This window comes from Barbus barbus (assembly GCF_936440315.1).
Source record: "Barbus barbus genome assembly, chromosome: 7".
Classification (NCBI taxonomy): domain Eukaryota; kingdom Metazoa; phylum Chordata; class Actinopteri; order Cypriniformes; family Cyprinidae; genus Barbus; species Barbus barbus.
The window spans coordinates 17106571-17125598 of NC_136735.1; the positions used below are offsets into that span (position 1 = coordinate 17106571).

A 19028-nucleotide genomic window follows, 5' to 3' on the forward strand; every position below is an offset into this window, starting at 1 on the left:
CTACTCATTCTCATGACTCAGTGACTCCGGGCTGGAGTCCTCCTCTTCGGTCAGGGTTTCCTTCCTGATGAAGGTAGCAGCTAAAGTAACACTAAGTCTTGGCTTGACTGGGGCCATTTCATTCAGCCCAATGATGTTCTTGTTCACCAGAGTGGTCTTGTCCATTATTTCGGCACTGTGCTTGGCAACCACTGCATCCAAGAAATCATATTTAGCCGACAAAGTGCCACTCTCAAACAGGTACTTAAACAGATATGAGAAAGCCACATTGCTTAGGAACGAGGCCAGCATGGAAACTGTCTTAAAGGGAAACCTCTGCAACACCAAGTATTCTACCTCCTTGGTCACATGATGGACCTTCTCCTCAATGGTCCATCCAGGGTAGTAGATGAATGGAGGCAGTTTGAGATATGGTTCCCCTCCACCAACTCGCAGGATCAATCCAAAGATGTATCCAGCCACCGAGCCATAGGTGTTCGCGCCACGGATGAAAAGAACGCAGATGAGTTGGGGGAAGATGATGACGTAGACCAGGTCAGAGCTCAGGTACCATAAACCATAGACGGTCCCAGTTAGGAGAGCCATGGCCGTGGCAAGAGCTCCGAACACAAAAATAGTGATCCGCATGACCCACACGATCTCACGGTCGGAAGCCTTGAAATCAGTACAAAGATAAGATGAGAATTAGAGAATTTCTGTTTAAGTCGATAAATATGCAGGTTTTTAAAAATTGACACCCAGTGGTGTTTTTTTATTCATGCAATAAAGATCAGTTGGGTCTAATCTTGTGATACATCTAAAAAAACAAGTTTTTTTGGATGCCATTGTCTTTCATTATATGAACAACAATAGTTGAGACATTCTATGAAATATCTTCTTTTGTGTTTCGCAGACTAAAAGTCATACAGTTCTTTAATAACATTTGTGTAAGTTAATTATGATTATTTTTGGGTGAACTGTCCCCTGCATTTCTTTTTCCATAGATTAGCATGCATTTCTAAAAATTGTCAAGTTTTTCAACTCACACAAAAAAAGGGTTTTCTTACTTATTATTTTTGTCATGTTTTCCAGTTTAGATATAAAGACGTTCTTAAATAAACGCTACCTGGCAAAATTTTGTGGGCGAAATTGAGTAATTTCCTCTCACATTTTCATTAAATTTAGTCATGCAAATTCTCTCTGCTGTCCAACAGAAAGCTACTTGTTTTGAAGGTGACTTCTAAGTGAGCTGTGCTTCATTCATCACTATGTTATTGGACCTTTTTTTGCCCGCAAAATTTCACTGAAATGTGACTCCACATTAAGACAAAAATCAATTGAAAAATGGAAAAGGTACTGGTAATTTTCAGTCAGAACATTGTCTAAGTTCACAGATATTTCTTTTAGCCTTTAACCAAACACAACACAATACAACAAAAATACAACACAGGTAAACAACATGCAAAATCAATACAGAAAATTCCTTTACAGACTTTTCTTACAGTGAAGACATTTACATGTGCAAATAAAATTCAAAATTTGTCAAAACAAAATATTAGCAAAATTAAGTGACTTTATTAAAACAAGAACAAATACCTGCCAGTGGGGTAAGAAAAATAAACTTGGTTTTCTTTTAAATTAAGTTTGTTTTTCTTTACTTTTTCTTTGATCCAAGAATGTTTGTACTGGAAAACAAAAAAAGAGTGTTTTTTTTGCAGTGGATTAAATTAGACTGGCACTCACCGATTGCCGGAAAGCGAGCTGGTAGATGTTCCTAGCAAACATGGAGCTGGCCGACAAGATGGATGAGTCAGCGGATGACATCACTGCAGCAGAAACTGCCCCCAGACCAAAAAACGAGATATAGGCCGGGCACAGGTGCTGTAGTACGATCGGTAGGATCATGTCAGACTGGTCCCTCTGCATGGGAGGAATTGGCCCATAGGTTGTCTGGTTCCAATCTGTGGAGTAGAACACACTTAATATATACTGTCTAATAACCAGCAGCATACATTATTACTTTTTCGCATCATACATGAGTCATGTTAAATTAAACATTTAATTTCAAATTCTTTTTACTCACAATCCAAAAGCAACAAGACTTGCTTGATTAGACTGTTATTCCCAATAAGTAAAGTAATAAGTGACTGCCTGTGGTCTTTGATGCTGAAAGTCTGTTGATCAAATCTGGGTGCTGTGTGCCTCCCTCAGATGTAATATTTACAGGGTTCACATCGTTAAATGGATAATCTGTTAATAATGTATGAAGGAGACCAGCTGTTGTTATTTACTCGTTTCTTTAGTGATCTGAAGGGAACATGGTTTCCACCCGGGGTTAATACAGCCTGGAGAGCACCTCCCACAACACACCAGAGCAAATCAGACTGTTCCCCAATAATCAGAAATAAGTGATTACATAATTAGAATTACTGTCAGTATATTCTAAATCCAGTACACTCTCAAAGGAAGAATGGTGTTAGGCTTTAGGACAAGGAAATGTGGTATACAGGAAACAATATGAAAAATGCTTTGATGCACATTTTTAATTTGGCTGAGCAGTGAATAATTCAGGGTGAGGGTATGTGGTATGAGGAGAAAATATAACATAATTAGTATATAATTAAGATCACTTTTGTAAGCCATATTAAGAAGTTTTATTCCTAAAATAGTGAGCTTATCCCTTTTTTGCACTCAAACAGATCTAATGATCAGAAAGTAGATACAGCCTATACATCTAGACTAATTAAACTGCTTAGATGACTTTGTTGGCAACTGCTTTTTCTTTATTGAAAAGCATATATGCTATAAATGAACTGTTCTTTTAAAGTCCACAAGAAATTAAGTTGCAATTACCTATTGTTACGTTTATCCAAGGGCAACGTCTTCTCGATTGCAAAAAAATAAAAAACAAATGCAGGACTTGATTTTGGATCTGATTGGAATTGATTGGATCATTGTCATTTGCTAATTACTGTGATCTTATGTAAATTAAAACATCATAACATAAAAAAGCTTATTTCATTGAAACACTTCTCATTTACATTTAGTTTAAGCTGATGTAAAATAACTAAAACTGAATTCAATGTTTATAAAACTATATAGACATTAAAAGAAACTAATAATAAATAAAATTTAAATGAAAACAAAATCAAAGATAATTCAGTATATTAGAAAAAAACTATAATAGCATATCAATTATACTAAAATTACATTGTATAGGAGAGGAGGAAGTATTGTTCAGTGCAGACATCATCAGAAAACAGGGTAACACTTTAGAATAGGGAACACTTATTCACTATTAACTACTACTTTTCCCTCAATAAATTCCTTATGTGCTGATTATTAATAGTTAGTAAGGCAGTTGTTAAGTTTAGGTATTGGGTAGGATTATGAATGTAGAATAAGGCATTAATATGTGCTTAATTACTACTAATGAATGGCTAATATTCTAGTAATATGCATGCTAATAAGCAACTAGTTAAGAGACCCTAAAATAAAGTGTTACCGAAAACTGATTGTAGTGAGGGGGAAGGAAAGTTAATGTTGACTGAAGATTACAAGGGCGTATTTAAAAAAAAAAGGGGGGACAGATAAATTATTAATAAGAAATGCTGCAATAATCCATGAAAAAAATTGGAGTTTTCATGATGATTTTAATATTACAGATTTGGGTTACACTTTATTTTACGGTGTCATTGTTACCATGTTATTGTACATTTAAGTCCTAATTAATATTAGTTAACAACATGTACTTACTATAGGGTTAGGATTAGTGTTTGGTCAAGGGATAGTTGCATGTAATTAGGCTTTATTTACTCTTATTATTATAACATGTAACATGTAAATGTAATTCAGATTTGCTACGTTTTTGCAAAAAAACAGAACAGAGGTTTGTCTTACCTGTGGAAGCCCCTATGGCTCCGATCAGGACTGAAGGAATAGCCATGATGATACAACCAAAGGCAGCCAGGAAGGAGAGGACTTGAGCATAGGTAGCTGAAGAGGCAGAAAGAACCCTTTGAAAATACACCTGCCAGGGAATCCCCCCCAACATCTACAAACAGAAACGTCATTGTAAATGCAGACACCAGACAGCATGAGACAGACTTATAACATCAAGAGTGCATTATAACACTATAAACATTAAAGCTAATCTAAATATGGCAACCTACAGGAGGAGAGTGACCTGACCAGACTAGTATTACACTTTATTCACCCTCAGATCTTATTTAGTTTTCCTCCCTACGAATGATTGCATTGTTCACTAAAGTGAGAAATTAGGTTTGGCCCTTCAGAATCAACAATTCTCCATTGGCAAAATCATTGTGTCTCCATCCAATCATGCTACAGCGGGTTGTCCACTCACCAGAAGGCAGAAGTTGTCAGCCCACATCCATTTGTCAGGGCTTTCTATCTTCCCAAGCCATGCGGTCTGATTAGCATGGAGCTGCTTCACTGCTGTCACTCCGATGTCAGACACAGCTGGGTTTGAGAGTGCAAAAGGGACGCTCACCCACTATGAAGAGAACATATTCCACTCTATTACCAAGTAATAGACCATATATAATATTGTAATAACATTGTAATACTCAATTTGTAGCAGGTGCTAGTGAAAAAAAGCCAAATAGATTTTGAGCATTAACATTTTTCAATTTTGTATAATTATTTTGTTAAATTTGCATATTCTGTTTAACAATGTTATATTAATGATTCATTGTATTGAATAATGTAATAATAAATAAAAAATAATTAAAGGCCATTAATACGTAACTCAAAGGAGGAAAAATATTAGATTTCTTATTTTTGCTTCTTTATTCCTATTGCTTGTATCTGGGTGGTTGATGAGCCGTTACTGTCAAAACTGCACAGCAAACAGCCACTTTGATAAATCACAGAGTGTTACGTGCTGCTGAAGACATGCAGACATGAATTAGAGGGAAAATGGCACCTTCGATGACTTTATCGTGTGGTTTTGTGAAGCCTTACCAGTCCCAAAAAAATGCAGAAGAGCTGGACAACATCAGTGTAGGCCACTGAATACAGTCCTCCCACCAGCGTGTAGAAAATGGCAATAAGAGCCGAAATCATCACAGACATATTGATATCGATGTCAATGATCACACTCAGAGTGGCCCCTGTGATGCAAACAAAGTATGTTTAATTAAAGCTTTACTGCAGTATTTACAGAATATGTCCTAATTCAAGATTTTTATTTGTCACATACACAATTATACAGAGTATAACCAGCAGTGAAATGTAGGTTCAATAATGAAATAATGAAAGTGCTTGCAAATTTACTGATTGTGTCTTTCTAGGATATAAGTTCCCTCTCTTTTCTTACCAAGGGCAGATAAGATGGCGGCTGACCAGAACATTTCCCCCATTAGTGCAGGGATGAATAGCAGACCACCCATCCTTTTTCCATACACTTGCTGGAAGGGGTCAAGCATGGTGACGTAACCCCGGGAGCGCATGGGTTTAGCAAAGAAAAGGCCACCTTGACATGAATCAATTCATAGAAATGATATGTTTGACAGATACTTGCATCTAGTTCTGCTAACTTTAACACTGAAAATATGTTTCTATCAAAGCTGCATACACACGCAACATACCCAAAACAAGGCTGAGCGCGTATCCAAAGGGAGCCTGTGCCCATGCCAAGCCATACCCGGGAAGATAAACATTCTCTGCTGTGCCGTTGATATAACCCCCTCCGACCCAAGTTGCTGGAATAAGAGAGGACGATTCAAACTGACTCGTCTTGAAAGAATATCTTTCTATAATTGTATATTTTTTAACTACATTTGTTAACATTAAGATTTAAAATGCTGTAGAAGCATTGTCCATTGTTAATTCACATTAATTTCAAAATTTAATAAAACATATTTATAACCAAAGTTATAGCTGAAAACATTAGTTAATGCACTTTGAACTACATCAGTGACATCAATGAACAATTGTTGTAAATGCTGTAAGAAATATATTGCTTATTGTTAGGTAATGATTTAATTAATGTTAACAAATGAGATTTTATTGTAAAGTGTTTCCAAATAGGTGTGGTTGTGTGTGTCGAAAAATAACATATTGGTAACATAAATGATTAAATAATTAGTAACAGTACCAGTATGTACTGTACAACACATGCATGAAAAAAAAAACATATATATATAAAACCAAACAACCATCTAATGTTTAAAAAATACACAAACCCAACAAAACTGCAGTTATAATGCAACAATAAAATATAATAGGCCTACATAACGAAGTATTATGTATAATTTAGGCCATCTCATTATTATACAGGCAGTATATTTTTGTTTGATAATTAAATCACTAAAGGTGTTAAAATAAAACGCCATTCATATTATATCATATCTGCATACAGTAAAACGCTTTTTTTTTTATTTAGTTCTCTCTGAAACTCACCAGTCATGGTAAATGCGCCGACAAATAATCCAATATCCCTTCCGCCGACCATAATGGTCTCATTGCGATCAGTCCCCTCCATCACGCCAGAATTCTTGTTTTTCCATGCTGCCCAGATTCCCACTACAAGGATCAGCAAGTAGAAGATGACAATCGCCACCAACCCCTCCACATGGATGTTCATCTTCTCTCTGCTAAAGTCGTTGTATCTCCAAAGAACCGAAACTCATTGAGACCTAAGGAAAAGAGACCTAAACAGGCAAGGGAGAGTTACAAAAAAATCAGTCCATTTTGTTTCCAAACACAAAGAAGAATTTAACTCATTTCAAATGATTATGAATGCATACTTATAGTCTTTCAGTCACTTCATGCATTTTAACATTTAATGGTCAATTCCGAGGATTTCATGTTTCTGGTTTAGGCTAGGTAGGGCAAAAATGCCAACTAAATTCAAATTTCATTTAATCATAAAAGTACCTCACCTTTGTGAATCAGCCACTCAACTGCTGCCAACAGTGCAAAAAAGAGCCCAACTATCGCCTCAGGAGAAGAGCAGTGCAGCACATTCCCGAGTCAGCCAAACTTACTGTGAATCTTATAGGAGCAGGTTTCGTCAGAGGGTAGATGAACGTCAGAGATGTGAATGGGGGCTATTTATGAATAAAGATGTCAGATCGTGCAAATGAGCCGCGCGTTACTGGAGGTTATCAAGTCAACTGCAAATCGCTAGACGGTGGGAAACAGTTGTAAATCAAGAGTAGTGAAATATATCGGCTCCATTCATGTTTTTCTTGACTGATATTTTATGGCAGCCTGTATGAGTATAAGCAGCGGAGCAGGCGCTGTCCAGAGTGCTGAGGACACAACCAGATCCCGCTCCAGCCTCACAGAAGCGCCTCAGACGCCGTCCAAACACTGTTGACACTCAAGACAAATTGAAAGAGTCAGAAGCTGATGTACAGCCTAGTCAAACTGAACGGCACTGCCATTAAATAATGTTTAAAGAACAGGACAGTAATCCAACGCAACAGGGTGTCCCCCGCCCCGCCGCATGTTCCTTTGGTTTATTTTAAACTTATTTCTATATAGGCTAAAAGCAAAGCATTTCATAAAACCACCTTTGTTTATTTGTTTCTAAGAGAATTTAGAAACTCTAGAAGGCTTAGGGTTTTATAACAAATAACCAATATATTTAATGATTCTAAATTCGCACAGAATTGAATTCTTGACATTCTGCCACCCAGTGGCTCAATTTTGAAGCTGTTGGACGCTTTTACAATGGCTTAAGTTGGTCCTAAGGTCCTAAACAAATCGAGAGAAAAAAGGAGGAAGAAATAGAACTATAAATAGAATATAAACTCAGGAGAGAATTATGGTACTTCAAAGTCTTACACTTCATATTGGGCATCATATTGGATTTAACGAGGATGAAAACGAGGCTGTTATTGATAGACTTACAGACTTTGGAACGTGAAGGTTTTTGTAGCCTACAAGTAATTTAACATCTATAACTTTCAAAACTGGACTTTCTTTTTTGTCTTCTTTTCTTTAAGACGTTTAGTCAAATTTAAACAAGTTGCAGTAATCCGCACTGTAGCCTACTTCTATCACTAACAACTTTGTTGATTCCTGTCAAAAATGAAAGATTAAAAATGAAATATGGCGCAACCCTACAGTCTATAAGATTTTAATAACATTCGCGTGGTATCCAGTTTGGTGATGAAAGCTTTTATAGACACTGGACATTACAACCTACCTGCCGAGACTAGGCTTCCCGCCTGAATCTGGAGAATTTGAAACTTTTTGGCCGCTAATTGCTTCTCTTTAAGTTTGACAGTTCTACGTTTAATTGGGTATAAACAGGCTATTCTGATATGCAACTAATTTCCTTAAAAATACGAATCTGTTATCTTCCTTAAAAGACAGAATGCAATAGATATCTTCTACCTATACTCAGACAAGCCTGCCGAGTGAGTCCTAGTTATGAGCAGACGGGATCGAGCATGTTCCTGTACACACGTTGCAGTTATTTGTCATTTAGAAAAGGCTTGGTCAAGATCCCTCAACAGTTTTCAGCAGCAAATGTGTCTTTTTCTGGCAAAGGTTCTAAAAACGAATAGACCTGGCATTTCGAGAAAAGTTATCTGTCCGTTTAAAAACAGTAGGAGAATAAAGATTGTCATAAAAAGACCGATAGGAGAATGACTAGGTATTTTACTTTTTTCACGTTTATCTGGAATCACTTGAAATAAAGTGTCTTATCCTGATGTTTTCTTCTAGATCCCTCGGTGCATGGGAACAGTCATCAGCTAATGAGCACACTTCACATCTGTTTCGTGTTCTTTGAAGTGTGTCACCGAGAGATGAACATGCACTTTTTATGGACAAATGAACAGCAGATTTGACAAAACTGTAGCAGTAAAAATAACAAAGAGCAAAACAAATATTTGTTATATATATATATATATATATATATATATATATATATATATATATACACCTTTAACTAGCCTAATAACGTATGCCTATGCGCTATGTAATCCGATTCGGGTGATACATTTGTGAAGAAAACTAAAACTTAATCATTTTAAAGAAAACAATATTTTAGAAAGATAAAGAAATTTATACTGTAATGTGTACATTTCATCTGTTTTAACTTGTGTCTTTCAGACGTGAATTACAGAATAGTGTTACTGCCATCTAGCGGCAGAAGGGGGGCCTAACCATCGGCCCTTGTACGCCGTAACTGCATGTGAACGTTTGGTAAATTTCAGTTGTCTTGTATAATACGGCTACAATGCATTAAGAAGTTCGACGTAAAATAAACTACACTTATGTTAAGGCGAGCAGCGGATAAAAAAAAAAAAAAAGACTTTCTAAGCTATTTAGAAAGGGATATGGAAAGTGGCAAGCAGTGGACACTTAGAAGCTACAGGGTCCGGCGTCAGCGTCACGTCTGTTACGCATGGCTAAACGAGACGATCCGACACTGCGCACGGAGCTCAGAGTCTCCTCTGTGTTTTATATCTGCTGTCACTTCTTCTCGGGGATCTGCACAGTCTGTCCCTAGTGCTGCCGCTTCACTGGCACCAGATAGGAGATGGAAATACAGCATATTTTGCATTTGCTGTTAGATTAAATTAAATCTAAATAAATAAAAATTCTGTCATCAATTCCTTTCCCTTAAGTCGGTACAAACCTGCATGATTTCTGTGAAACACAAAAGAGGTTCATTTGAAGAAGGTTAACTATGAATTTCACTGCATGGAAGCAGGAAAGCTGAGAGATTTATCTTAATATCTTCTTTCAAAGAAAGACGTACAGGTTCAGAATGATACAAGAGTGAGAAAATGATGACAATTTTCAATTTTGGATGAAAATGAATCACTTTATCCTTTTAATGCTATTAAATTAACCATATAATCGGCTGCTTTGCAGCTATTGTGTTTGAGATGGGTCTGGGTGAATGAATTTGTAAATAACATTACTTTGCTATAGGAAGATTCTCTCCTCCAATCAGATTTTTTTTTTTTTTTTTTACCTGGCTCTAACAAACTTAAGCAAAAAGCAACAGTGCTACATTCCATTTAGAGGTATTTTACAAGTATATAATAGGAGATCCCAGATCAATTCACAAAAGCTGCTTACACTACAACATATAGATTTCTGATATACAGTCCAACAGCACTGGGAATTGTCAGAGTTTCTATTGTATCACAAATAAATATACTGTCAGCGTGTACATTAGTGGTAAGGATTCTTCAATGACCATTTCTGCAGGTCACATGGTTATATCAGTAGGTGACGATAAGTATTAGTGCTAGGAACACATTATTGAATCATTCCTTTAGATGTGTTTTCAGAAGCAAAACACATATCATGCAGCATATCCTGCTTTGGTTTTGTTTTTTAACTAACTTGTATGATGGAGAAAAATAATCAAAGTAATTGCCAATACTGGGTCTAAAATGTAAGGTACTCTTTCAGTATACTGAACTAGCAATATCACACTCGTATTTGTGTAGTTGTTGTGATGATAGTGCTTAAATCATGACACATTATTAAATGAGATGAAGCTCCAGCTGACGTCTCCAATTACAGCATAGTGCAGTCTTGGCACCACTAAGTATTTCAGTGGCCGGAGAAGACATAAAATGAGCATGATTCCATAAAAATGGCAGATGGCACTATGATTAGATGAGATTCTGCCATTTTCAGTAGCCTATATGACCATGCTGATGTTGTGGTCTTAATGAGCAAGTGCATTGGATTTTCCACAACTATAATCACGGCTATGGTTCAACCGCCCCATAACAGCTGTCCTTCACACAGTTCAGACTCAAAGAGCTCTGGCCACACTGATTATTTAAAGAGAAAGAAGGATGAAGCTGTGTGCCACACGTCGCCATTGAGTCAGTTGATTATTGAAAAAAAAAAAAAAAAAAATACAGAGAGACATATACTGTATAGACATAACCTACTACATACACAGACTAAGCCCCAAATTTAGTTTATTCTTTAAACATTCTATTACAAGATCCCTTATTAATGAATAAAACAGCAAGAAAAAAAATATTGCTAAAAATCAGCAAAATATTTTGTTTAGAAAATAAGTTAATATGTGAAAATGCACTGTCTACTCTAAACAAAACACAAGACAAAAATACAGCAACATTTCCTTTACATATGCTTTTAAAACAATGTTTATGAAAAATAAATAACTCCGGAACAAAGTCGAACGTTTCCTTTGTGAACGTTTGAGGTGTCATTATTTCTCATTTTCATATTGTTCAGAGGCACCATGCATACAGTGCATGGATAAGTAAATCATAGCAAAATAGTGACTAAACAGCACTATTGTATATCACTATAGTAACAAACTTTGACCAATTTTACATTTCAAAGCAATGGAATAAACACTGCCCGGGAATGTTTTCTATCTATTCAAAACATAGCTAAGATATAAAATATTAGCCATTGTGCTCTGCAGTCTGAGAAACCTGTTACAGTGAGTTTCTCAACAGAATTACTTTACAGCATTGGCAGCCAAGAAGTAATTCATCAAGAGAGAAGTGTAGTGTATATATTCATCAAGACAAGGTGCAATGATCAAATACTAGATGTACCCTAACAGACCAATTTACACCTGAAATTAGCATAATAGCTCAGATGATCAAAAGTGGTGAAATGTTTTTAATCTTATTCATTTGGAGGTAGTCAGAAATGTATATGGCCAAATTGAATTTTTTGTTTAAATTAAAATATGTTCTTATGCTTCCTGGACAACAGGAAATCTGTCAATCAATTATTGGGCTAATAGGTGAAACTTCAATTGTTAGGTGTGGCTTTAAAAGAAAACAACTGTCAGAATAACGTTTAACAATAAAAGTCTCGACTGACCACTTGTGATCAGATCAACTGAGACAGATGTTCATATACCTAGTGCAAACAGGGCCATAATCAAAGCCAAATTATTACACTACCAACCTAATTGATTTTAACGTCAGCACAAAAGGTGAAGATCTGTTTTGTCTGGCTCCGCCATTGCAGCTGGTGACCTTGACTGTTTATATATCTCAGGAGGGTTTTACGTTTTCATCGCTCTGATTTGATCTGTTAATAGAAGGGAAAAACAGAACAAGGATTTAAATCATTATACATTTTGATGCATTTTCAGATAAAGATGAGATCTTAAATTGTTGCATTAACCGGACCAAACTAAAACACTGGGTAGAGGAAAACAGATGTCTGTGGACTTCATTTAATAGTTATTGACTTACTCAAATGCACCTCAAACAACAAGGAAAGGGGGTCTGAAATAGTTTTGGGCTGCATTTAATCTTTTGAGATACCATCATAATATTATTTGCCTTTGAATTTTTTTCTATAAGGCCGAAATGAAATGTAAATAAATGTAAATTTATTCTTGCATGAAATGCAAGAATAAATACAGCCCAAACATGAGTTCTAACAGTTAAAATTTAACTGTACAATTAACCAAGGATCGGAACACATCTGGGAATTTAAACTTCAGTACTTACTGTGCAATTTGTTCTATGAGTGAAATAAAACAAGAATATAAAAGGAATTGAACATTTTAAACAGTTTATATAGTATATACATTTTTTGGCACCCTTATTAAAACGCATTTCAGCTCATCTCTGTAGAAACTAACAATTCAAAGACAAACAAGAAAGTAGATGCTCAAAACATGGAATAGGTGCATTTACCTTGCAGCCAGTCTACACCCTCCTGAAGACCTTCGCCTTTCACTGCATCACTTGCACTGTAATTTATTTAATATATGAATTTAATATACTGTATGTGTATTAAAATTTCACAATACTACTGTTTTTACTGTATTTTTGATCAAAGATCAAAATTCTGCTTTGGTGAGCATAATAAATGTCTAAATATTTTTTACAGACTCATAATAAATATATATATTCTGTCCAAAAAGCAGTACTCAGTCTGTCTAATATATATATATATATATATATATATATAAATAAATAAATCTACATTTGGAGAAAAAAATAGCTAAATAAAATAAAATAACTAAATAACACACACACACACACACACACACACACACACACACACACACACACACACACACACACACACACACACACACACACACGTACAGCCTCTTCAGCATTATTCAGACAGGGCAGGTTTACCCTGAGGAGATTAAGCAAATTCGTCTTTGAATTTGAATTCGTCACTTTGTGATTGTGTTATTAACATCTGAATTGCACATGTCTCACGCAACCTTTGTAAAACTCAAAGAGCAAATTACCTACACTGGCGAGCTCGGGGTTCCTCTGAAAAATTTAATTCTGTCTGGATAGGAATGCTTGTCACTGCGGTATGTAACACTTTTCCTCATTTATTATGACATTTGTTGAAATCTGTAACTAAAGCTAAACCTCTTAATGTGCTGCCTGCTGCATTAGCTTGGTGATTTATGTACTTCTGACATCCCATCCAATGTACAAAGAAAATTAAATCAGTAACAAGTCCCTTAATTGTGTAATATAATTAAAGAGTTCCGTTTAATCAATAATGCATACATTATAATTATTTCTTTTATATAAACCTTTTTAAGTCCTTCCACTTTGCCCACATCTTGACAAACAGACCTTAAGCCCGAAACACACTGCACGATTTTCGGCTGTCCCAGACAATCAGAAATCGCCGCGATTGCTTCACGATTGCTTCTTTCGTCTGGGACAGCTGAAAACCGTGCAGCGTGTTTTGGGCTTTAAGCCCTGCTCACACCAAGAACGATAACTATAACTATAAATATAGCTATAAAGTCCACACCAGCGAACGATATCGTCTGTTTATTCTAAGCGTACGCTCGTCTGCCGCTTTAAATTCTTGAGCTCGTCACAACAGAATGGATTCTGATGTTTGTATCGTTCATCAGCTGGAAAAAAAAATAAAAATCGCTGTGAAAGGGATTCCAATAACATCGTTTCTCTGTGCCTTTATCATTATAGTTGTGTTGTGGACTCTGCTATTCTTTAATATTGAGAATGATTTTTAGAACTATATCTTTATAATTATCGTGCTTGGTGTGAATGCGGAGTTTAGTCAGGGTAGTGCCTTTTTTTCCAATCAGAATGAAAATGAGGCTGTGAGGGATAGAAGTAGCCTACAGTGCATTCAAAGGATTGTACAGTGCGTTCAACTTTCGGTAGACAAAAATTCAATAAAACAGTTTTGAAATTTGTGAAAATTTTGTGATTTAGGATCTTTTAGTGCTTGACATTGTAAAGACAGCAAGTCTATCTCTAAGAGATAACAGTTTTCATCCTTGTTAAATTCAGCATGTCTAATCTAACTAAGGTCTATAGACTCTCCAACTCCCAATCAATAATAATTTCTGAGATCCCAATCTCAACCAAATCAGTATATGAAACGCATTGCAGATGTGCAATTAATAACTGTAACTTAAACAGTGTTTAGAAAACAAACCTTGTCAGAATAGTGCTTTCCATTTTTTTATTATGCAAATTGTTTCAATGTAAGCAGACCACAATCTAATGAAAAATAATTATTTTGTTTTCTTACCAAATATGCCATGGTTTGTCCTTAATGCTTTCCAGACACAAGAGCTGGGAGACCTTTACTGCGGACAGTGCATCTCTGAGGTCCATCTTGTTGGCAAAGAAGAGTATAGGTATCCTTCTGTGTTTAATATCTAAGCATGCCCAGAAAAAAACAAAACAAAAAAAACACATGAGCTTTTAAAGGAATTCACCCAAAAATGAAGATTTCCTGAAAATGTATTCCTCCTCAGGCCATCCAAGATGTAGATGAGTATGTTTCTTACTAACATGCAGCTTTCTGCTTCACAGCATGTTAACTGATAAACTGGAGTCATGCGGATTATTGTGATGTGTTCATCAGCTGTTTGGACTCTCATTCTGATGGCACCCATTCACTGCTAAGGATCCAGCGGTGAGAAAGAGATGCAATGCTAAACTTCTCCAAATCTGTTCTCATGAAAGAACAAACTCATCAGCATCTTGGAAGGCCTGTGGGCGAGTACATTTTCAGCAAATTTTCATTTTTGGGTGAACTGATCCTTTTCAGATCTGACTGAAATTGATGACTAAAACAGAGATTATTGAAAAATGTACCAGGGTGATTCAAAAGGGTATCCAACTCTTCTTTTGCCACCACCATTCTTAGTTTATCGCCACTGTCAATCACAAATATGATGGCCTGACCCTCCCTGAAAACAACATAACAAAGATAAACACAAAACACACACACGATTCTAAAATAGGCAATGGCACTCCATTAGCTCAGTAAACAATCAGATAAGCCTATATGAGAGAAACTCACTTATAATAGTGCTCCCACAGATTTCTGTATCTGCCCTGCCCTGACATGTCAAACACTGTGAAAGAAAGACTATGGGGAAAACAGGGATGTTGTGTTAGTAAGATTTTGAGAAAGGACAAATGATTTTCAAACGCTAAGAATTTAATGACATTATCTATAGTTAACCCTTTCAATTATTCACCCTGAGGTCTTAAACTTTTCTATGCTGAAACCTATAGTTGGGACAATGTCTTGAGCCTGAGCCTGCAAGGGGAAAAAAAGCACAATTGTGATCTCACATACAAAACAGAAATCAAACGAATAAACAAAAACAAACTGGTGAAGACCAAGCTATTTTATACTCGGGTTCACAGACAGGAGTGAGACATACATTGGATGGCTTTAGCTGGTTGATGATGGTAGTTTTTCCACTGTTGTCCAGACCTAAACACAGCACGTTCACTTCCTTCTTCTTCAGGCCCAGCCACCCGGCAAGCTTGTCAAAAAGCCCCATTTGCCTACTTGGACGGGACGCTTCTGCAAAGAGATCGCATCAAAGACCTTTTAGTATTCGATGGAGACGGGGCATCGTTGGCTATCAGCGGCTGGTCTGATAAGAAAATGAGCTTGCTCTCTACTTTTTTAAAAATCCGATTTAAGTGAATTAACTTGAGCTGCGAGCAGACACACAGCTTGCAACCTGCACTAAAGGCTGTAGTACACGAACCTAATTAATTACGTGAGTCTGTAAACTCGCAGCAGTATGTGCACGCCCGTATATTAGGTCTAAAGAAAACACCCACCACCTGTTGTGTATCGGACTACAGTAGCCTATATGAAACGCATATTTCAGTCGCATAACATAGCTTTACACATCCATACATTCATCCATCTATCAGAGATAGCGCATTATAACGTGTGGAAGTGTCGTAGATCAGAAACACATGAACGGACATAGTAAAAGCGTAGCAGCTAATCTACGAGAAAAGCCTGTAATCCTCTGAGCTCATCATTAGCACACGGGCTAGCGCTTCACATGCACGAGACTGCTCAAATAACTTAATCCAAACACTTCCGTTTCTACCGCTTGTTCTATTAAACACTCAAATACATCCACACGGTTGACATTTTCTGCAAAGCTAAGGTTACTGTTTTCAGATTTGTTGCAGATGACGGCTAACGTTAGCTGGTTGGCTAACCTGCTCTTTCAGTCAACTGTAAACTACATGGAAAAATCTGTCTTACTTCTCTGCTCAAGTTGTATGTCGTCTATGTTTTGGCTAAATGTGATTTCGCACGCATAAATCCCATTCGTATACTTCCAGTGCAGATGGAGAGACTTCCCTGGTGTGTCCTGGAAACCCTGTAAAAAAAAATCTCCCACACACCGCTGCTAGGAGACCGATGACGCCTCTTCTCTCCACTCACATGTTTACTTCAGAGCGCCATCACGTGGACACGTTCAGAACTGTAGCTTTACGTAAAAAAATAGATTTCCAGAAATCGTACGTTGTTTTTATTACAGTTTTTTTATATATATACATGTATAACAAAAACTTTCAGAAATGTCTTCACCTTTTGCTATTTTTATGTCACAGTCACTATGCTTTTTTCCTTTTAATTAAAATAATATTTTCATAATTTTGTTCTACCTTTGTGCAGTACTGTGATATTCAAATCCGTATATACACAAATTAAATATATTAAGATAATTATAAAAGTCCACAGGACCAAAAGTGCCAATAATTTGGCTAAAAAACTCTTATTATTAAAAAGTCAAGTTTTAAAAATGAAATTAAATTACATGAATTAATAAATGGGACCAAAAATAATTCACAGGTTAACTGAAGCAAAGCTTGTTGTGCAACTAGTTTTCTTTGATAGGCTACCCAACTTTGGTCTTTGTGTCACAACCCATTACCATAGCATTCTTTACACCATACTGTTTAAGCTGCTGGGGCGTAGCCATCATTTCAAAAGTGGGGGGGGACGGAATGTCTAGTGTTATACCTGTTTTTTTGTTGTTGTTTTTTTTTCAGTTAACCCTTGTCTAATTGACAAGGAACAAGAAACAGTTGACTGTTTCTTGTTTTATTTTTAATCATACCTTTTTGCTTAATATGCTTTATGATTATATTATTATATATGATTATAAAATAGAAGGAAAGAAAGACAGAAAAAAGAAAGAAAGAAATACAACACCTTGTCACTGGGACAGTACCCTTAAAAGGACATCTTTGTACCTTATTTACCTCAAAAAGTTTCATAGTTGTACATTACGGTACATATTGGTACTCTGAGGTACTAATGTGCACCTTTTTGAGTATAAGTTACAACGATGTCCTTATAAGGGTACTATTGTTTACATATTTCAGATTGTATTTTGTGAGTGTTGTATGTAGAGTACATGGCACACAGTAATGGATACTTGCACATTCACATACTACTTTATTCTGTTCTGTTCTATTATACATTAGTCTGTTAAAAGAAATATCTTATCATAGACAATGCTGTAAATAATCTTACCTCTGAAGCCTCACTGAAGCTTTCTGCCTCATTCACTCCCAACTGTATTCACTTCTGCCTCTGTCTACAGCAAATAAAGCAGTGTTTGAAACATGTACATACAGGGAATAGTGACATACAGAAGAAAATAACACATTAAGTACACTGCTGGACAATAACCAATCATTTGTATCCTAAATTATTTTTTAACACTTTAGAATGGGGAACACATTCACTATTAACTATGACTTTTGCCTCAATAAACTCTTTATTTACTGCTTATTAACAGCTTGTAAGTTAGTCGTTGTAGTTGTTAAGTTTAGGATTATGGGATGCAGAATATGGTCATGAAGAATACAGAATTAATATGTGCTTAAGTACTAATAAACAACCAATATGCAAGCTAATAATTACCTACTGTAGTTAAAAATGATAGCTGAGAAGTTGTTCATCATACTAATGCTATTTTTTATTTTTCTATATTTGACTAATTATGTGTTTTCTATGATTGGTCCATATATAATCCTACAAACATTTGTGTATTAATAGATTTTATACAATGTAAAAACAGCCAAGTGTTAAAAGCCACTGACACCTGTCAGTGTGTGTCGTCCTAATTCTGTCCTAACAAACTGACTGTTTCTTGTTCATTCTTGACAACAGATAAAAACGTAAAGATTAGCACTAATGACAGAGCAGCCCTAAATGAAGATCGGTCCTGTATCAGATCAGTGCTTGCATGTTTGATTGAAATACATCATGTAGATTTGGCAGAGTTAAACGTGTCACAATGCTGCAAACGCTGTAAAATCTCAGTTCAACATTATCTTTATTCTTATTTGAAGGGTTCTGATAACATGCATACGTGTTAAAATAAAAGACGTTACAAAAGAGTTACGGAAAAATACACTGAAAATAAATAAGTGCATGTTTGTCCAGGCAGCTTTTTATTTCTCCATATAATGAACATCAAAACTTGCTAATTATTGAACAAGAGCAATAGGCAGAGTCACTCAACATTGTGCAACACTATTCGGATACTACATGCCAACTTACGCTGCTTGACTTCTTCGTAAAAAAGGAGTGAAGAGTTTTTTGCCGCTTTGAACTCACCTCGACCTCTAATGAATGATGGATACAGCGCGGGACCGCGGGCGCGAGCCTGGGTATGTCGTGACGTCACAAACTGAGTGACTGATTGGCATGGAAACGTAAACGTCATGTATAAATTATCTTGTCTCTTTGAATTTTAAATCATTCTGCATTTATATACATTG

General features: G+C 36.1%; 2 protein-coding genes across 2 annotated transcripts in view; both read right to left on the bottom strand.

Annotated features, from left to right (window-relative positions):
• The window catches only part of LOC306873086 (high affinity choline transporter 1-like), a gene marked incomplete at both ends in the record, with an annotated part of 376914 nt that continues 357886 nt past the window's right edge, over nt 1-19028 (bottom strand). Inside the window, 8 exons of the mRNA XM_079422111.1 lie at nt 1-654; nt 1723-1940; nt 3880-4033; nt 4346-4495; nt 4966-5114; nt 5321-5476; nt 5592-5705; nt 6406-6592. Coding sequence (XP_079278237.1) covers nt 1-654; nt 1723-1940; nt 3880-4033; nt 4346-4495; nt 4966-5114; nt 5321-5476; nt 5592-5705; nt 6406-6592 — 1782 coding nt within the window. The remainder of the gene's footprint in view (nt 655-1722; nt 1941-3879; nt 4034-4345; nt 4496-4965; nt 5115-5320; nt 5477-5591; nt 5706-6405; nt 6593-19028) is intronic.
• LOC306872420 (ADP-ribosylation factor-like protein 6) lies at nt 9945-16690 on the bottom strand. Its single transcript, XM_079420962.1, has 8 exons — nt 16492-16690; nt 15638-15783; nt 15449-15510; nt 15268-15336; nt 15060-15154; nt 14488-14617; nt 12636-12691; nt 9945-12018 (listed from the first exon to the last, which is right to left on the bottom strand). Exons 2-8 carry the CDS (start codon nt 15758-15760, stop codon nt 11993-11995), a joined length of 561 nt encoding a protein of 186 aa, XP_079277088.1. The 5' UTR covers nt 15761-15783; nt 16492-16690; the 3' UTR covers nt 9945-11992.